Source organism: Mandrillus leucophaeus, unplaced genomic scaffold, assembly GCF_000951045.1.
Source record: "Mandrillus leucophaeus isolate KB7577 unplaced genomic scaffold, Mleu.le_1.0 Scaffold1134, whole genome shotgun sequence".
Taxonomy (NCBI): Eukaryota; Metazoa; Chordata; class Mammalia; order Primates; family Cercopithecidae; genus Mandrillus; species Mandrillus leucophaeus.
Genome location: NW_012099588.1, coordinates 132,880 through 138,126, shown reverse-complemented (window position 1 = coordinate 138,126; position 5,247 = coordinate 132,880). Strand labels below are relative to the sequence as shown.

Sequence of the window (5,247 nt, the reverse complement as noted above, 5' to 3'; positions counted from 1 at the left end):
GGATTCTGGAAGATTCTCAGGTCTTTATTTCCTCTCTCAAATTCTAGGAATTGACTTATTTAATTAACCCATCAACCTCTCATGGAAAATATTTGAGAAAACAAATTTCTATTCAGATTCTCATTTTCAGTAGGGAAGTAAGAGGTTGCAGCTCAGCGCACCATGAAGTTGAGACAGAGATGGAGACATCCAGCCCCAACTCTCAGGAACAGGAAGGATGACTGGGGAGGAAACACAGGTCAGCGTGGGGACAGGGGTCACAGTGGACACGGGGGTGGGCAGTCTCTCCACCTCCTCACATTATGCTGACAGGGAGGCAGGCACATTCAGATGCCTTCGCAGAAAGAGATGCCAGAGGCTCTTGAAGTAACAAAGGGGAGATGTGAAGAAATCCTGCATCTCAGTCCCATGTAAGGCAGCTTTCTCAGCCTACAGAAGACAACAGTCATGAACAAATTCAAGTCAGTCAGTCTCTGAAGAGCCCACCACACTCTCAAAACATCCCAATCAAAGAATCCCCATAACCCAGTCATGTTCCCTCTGCCCCATCCCCCACTGACTTCAGACCCCCCAGGGTCTCACCTTTAGAATCCATGAGAGACACACAAGAGCTCTGGGCACTGTTGCTACCTGGGGTAGAACAAAAAGAGGACCTGGTCAGAGCCCACAGGAGATGTGGGACAGGAGGAATTATAGAGTGGTTGAGCTCCTCCACACTCCCGCCCCCACCACTTACATGCAGCCTGAGAGTAGCTCCCTCTTTTTCCCCTTGTGGGAAGAAAATGTCCTGTGAGGTGACAGGGAGGAGGCAGGGCCATGAGATCTTAGAGGAACCTTCTAGTCTTAAACCCAAGAGAAGTTTCCAGAACTATGACTGCAGACCCAGGGCAGGATCAGCAAACACGAGGAAAGCAGGTGTGGGTCCTGGACCAACTGCCCTCCTAAGGCCTGTCCTTAGCAGGGACCTTCCCCTGACTCGTGAATGCTGGAATCAGGATCCCAACACCATAATCATTAAGGTGATACATTGTCCTTCATTGTCACATGTGCTTCACAAAAGAGTAGGTGCTGGCACACAGGCCCCAGGTTGGGTTGGCCCCTGTGTGGATGCTGCTTCCCAGTAATGAGGCAGGAAACACTTCTACCTGGGGCTTGAAACCTCCAGTGGGACAAGAAAACCCAGCCCCCACCCCTCACCCCTTCCCTACCTAAGCTCTTCCTCTTCCACATCACAGCAGCGACCACAGCTCCTAGGACAGCCAGGCCAGCAACGATGCCCACAATGGGGATGGTGGATTGGGAAGACGGCTCTGGGAAAGGAGGGGAAGGTGAGGGGCCCTAACCCCCAGGCCTGAACCCTGACCCTGCTAAAGGGCTCCAGAAGGGTTCCTGCTTTCTCTGAAAGATGTATGACCCCCTCAATCCCCCTCCTTACCCCATCTCAGGGTGAGGGGCTCCAGCAGCCCCTTGTGCTGCACATGGCACGTGTATCTCTGCTCTTCTCCAGAAGGCACCACCACAGCTGCCCACTTCTGGAAGGTTCCATCCCCTGCTGGCCTAGTCTCCACAAGCTCAGTGTCCTGAGTTTGGTCCTCCCCATCCCGCTGCCAGGTCAGTGTGATCTCCGCAGGGTAGAAGCCCAGGGCCCAGCACCTCAGAGTGGCCTCATGGTCAGAGACGGGGTGGTGGGCCACGTGTGTCTTTGGGGGATCTGACGAAAAAAGTCAGAAAATTCAGGGGCTTTGCATCTCTCATGGGACACTCCAGCAGCACCCATGTGACCATCCTGAGAATGGACAGGAAACCTGGGGTGGGGAAGGAAGCACAGAACCCAGACACCAGCCTGGACACAGGCACCTGGGATAATCTCCTATTCCTTGGAGAGTTCTAGTCTCTGAGGGGGGAACAACGATTTCTGGTTCTGACCTGAGTGGAGGCCGAGGGACTGAGAAAAGTTGGAATCAGACCTTCAAACACATTGAGTGTGAGGAAGAGAACAAGGCCTGAGAGAAAAAGTCACCGGGCCCAAGGCTGCTGCAGGGGTCAAAAGGGTATTTCCTCAGAGATTTCATGCCTTAATTGTCCTAGAGAGCAGAGGGGACCCTCAGAGGAAACTCTGGAAAACTCATGCCATTCTCCATTCAAGGGAGGGCGACATTCTAGCCCTGATCCCATTTTCCTCCCCTCCTCCTAGGAGGCCACCCCGGGAAATCTATAGGAGATGCGGAAGACTCCCCACTGCCTCTGGTACCCGCGCGCTGCAGCGTCTCCTTCCCGTTCTCCAGGTATCTACGGAGCCACTCCAGGCACTCGCCCTCCAGGTAGGCTCTCAGCTTCGCCGCCGCACGGGCCGCCTCCCACTTGCGCTGCGTTATCTGAGCCGTCGTGTCTGAGGCGGTCCAAGAGTGCAGGTCCTCGTTCAGGGCGATGTAATCCCTGCCGTCGTAGGCGAACTGCCGGTACCCGCGGAGGAGGCGCCCGTCGGGTCCCAGGTCGCAGCCGTACATCCACTGGAAGGTGTGAGACCCTGGCCCCGCCCCCGCGGTCAGGCCTCCCCACCGATTCCCGTCCCCGCCCCGACCACCTGCGGGGATTGTGGCCTAAACTGAAAATGAAACCGGGTAAAGGCGCCTGGGGCTCTCCTGGATCCTGGGTCTGGGCGGGTCCCGCAGCCTCGGGGTGGATCTCAGACCCAAAGACTCCGGGGAACTCGGGCCGTCCGTGGGGGATGGGGAGAGGTCCTGACCCGCGCCCCAGGCCGGGGTCACTCACCTGCCTCGCTCTGGTTGTAGTAGCGGAGCAGGTTCCTCAAGTCCCCTCGGAAAGTCTCTGCGTTGACCTTGGCGTTCCGTGTGTTCCGGTCCCAATACTCCGGCCCTTCCTGCTCCATCCACGGCGCCCGCGGCTCCATCCTCGGACTCGCGGCGTCGCTGTCGAACCGCACGAACTGCGTGTCGTCCACGTAGCCGACTTCGAGGTACCAGGGCTCCCCGCGGCCGGGCCGGGAGACAGCGGTGCTGAAATACCTCAAGGAGTGGGAGCCTGGGGGCGAGGAGAGGCTGAGGCCCCCCACCGACCCTCCTCCCAGCGCGGCTCCCCGCGTCCTGCGCCCCAGCCGGGCGGTTGGTCACCTCCTCCTCCCTGCAGAGGCTGTTTCCCTCCCGACCCCGCACTCACCCACCCAGGTCTCGGTCAGGGCCAGGGCTCCCGAGAGCAGCAGAAGGAGGGTTCGGGGCACCATGACTGCATCTTTGGCTTCTGGGGAGAATCGGAGTCCCGGTGGTTGACTGAGGACTTTAGAACCAGGACCGGGACGACACTGATTGGCTTCTCTAGAAACCCGACAGCCAGTGGGAGTGGCAGCTGGGGACGTGTCCTGATTATCCTGGAAGAAGGACACAGGTTGGGAAAAGAAGTTAAACTCAGAGGAGTGGAGAATCCTCAACGCTGCGCCTCCCCAATCCAGACCCGGCCCTGGGAGCCTGAGACCCTGAGAGCCACGCCCGGGACCTGGGACTTTGTCCTGATCCTTCTTCTCCTACACCAAGCCTCTTTGTCACACTGTCTGCCTAATTCCTGGCCAAGGATCTGTCTATGGAAACCAGGAAGAGACCGCCAGGCTGCGCCCAGATCCTTCCCCTTCACTGCTCGTCCTGGAATCCCCGTCCCTGAACTGGACTTCCTGCCTCCGTCTCCTACCTCTCCCCTTGGACCTTTGTGCAGGAAAACTCACCACGGGGAACTTGATGCTGGAGTGAGCTCGCCCTGGGAATGGAGGTGTAGAGACAGGGGTTTTCTCTCTAAACCTGGTGAAGTTTTGTCTGAAGGCACCACATAGAGATTCTCATAGAGACCAGTTTCCTTTTTGTTTATTAATACAGTAGGTAGCACAATATTGGTAATCCCTGAATGATTAGAATTCCAGTGTGTAAAAGACCTGTGTCAAAACAGCATTACAATTAAACCCTCAAAGCTCCTGTTTTACTTTCCCAGACTGTGGATCTGTGACTCTGGGTTGTTGAATTTAAAATTATCTTCCTTCTCTAGTCCGAGTTTCCCTGTATGAGTCCAGAACTTCTCCTGAATACAAAGAAGCAGGGTTTGTTACTGTCTATTGCAACCGGGAGCCTGTAGTCATCACCCCAAAGCTGCAAGTGCTCCATGCAGACCCAATGCTCTTCAAGGACGCTCAAGCACTGCCTGTTTTCCAGAACTATGCACATCTAGGCAGTGTGCATATTTTATTGGGACACTGGGTATTTTTGTAACCCTTTTTTAAAAAAATCATTAGGAGGCCATTTGCCAGGCCTCTGAGCCCAAGCCTGCACGTATTCATCCAGATGGCCTGAAGCAAGTGAAGAGTCACAAGGGAAGTGAAAATGGCCGGTTCTTGCCTTAACTGATGACATTGCCTTGTGGAGTTCCTTCTCCTGGCACATCCTGGCTCAAAGGCTCCCCCACTGAGCACCTTGTGACCCCCACCCCTGCTGGCCAGAGAACAACCCCCTTTGACTGTAATTTTCCACTACCTACCCAAATCCTATAAAACAGCCCCACCCCTATCTGCTTTCGCTGACTGTCTTTTCAGACTCAGTCTGCCTGCACCCAGTTGATCAAAAAGCTTTATTGCTCACACAAAGCCTGTTTGGTGGTCTCTTCACAGGGACGCACGTGAAATTTAGTGCCATGACTCGGATCGGGGGACCTCCCTTGGGAGATCAATCCCCTGTCCTCCTGCCCTTTGCTCCGTGAGAAAGATCCACCTACGACCTCAGGTCCTCAGACCAAGCAGCCCAAGGAATATCTCACCAATTTTAAATCCGGTAAATGGCCTCTTTTTACTCTCTTCTCCATCCTCTCACACTATCCCTCAGTCTCTTTCTCCTATCAATCTTAGGGCCATCTTTCAATCTCTCCCTTCTCTTAATTTCAGTTCCTTTCCTTTTCTGGTAGAGACAGAGGAGATGCGTTTTATCCCTGAACCCAAAACTCTGGCGCTGGTCACAGACTCGGGAAGACAGTTTTCCCTTGGTGTTTAATCACTGCAGGGACGCCTGCATGATTATTCACCCATGTTTCAGAGGTGTTGGATCACCATGGGAACACCTGCCTTGATCCTTCACCCTTAGTGGCAAGCACCACTTTTAGGGGGGCAAGCACCCCCTGCCCGTTCTCTCCCTGTCTCTACCCTCTCTTTTCTCTCCACTTTCTATGGGGACAAGCACCCCCGACCCCTTTTCCACTTTC

At 54.9% G+C, this 5,247-nt stretch overlaps 1 protein-coding gene across 1 annotated transcript; it reads right to left on the bottom strand.

Annotated features, from left to right (window-relative positions):
* On the bottom strand, positions 1-3,340 carry LOC105550871 (HLA class I histocompatibility antigen, B-14 alpha chain-like). The gene is made up of 8 exons (XM_011995938.1): positions 3,178-3,340; positions 2,773-3,042; positions 2,252-2,527; positions 1,436-1,711; positions 1,209-1,310; positions 737-768; positions 583-630; positions 1-429 (listed from the first exon to the last, which is right to left on the bottom strand). The coding sequence occupies exons 1-8, from the start codon at positions 3,239-3,241 to the stop codon at positions 301-303; spliced, it is 1,197 nt and encodes a 398-aa protein (XP_011851328.1). The 5' UTR covers positions 3,242-3,340; the 3' UTR covers positions 1-300.
* Between the last annotated feature and the right edge of the window lie 1,907 nt (positions 3,341-5,247).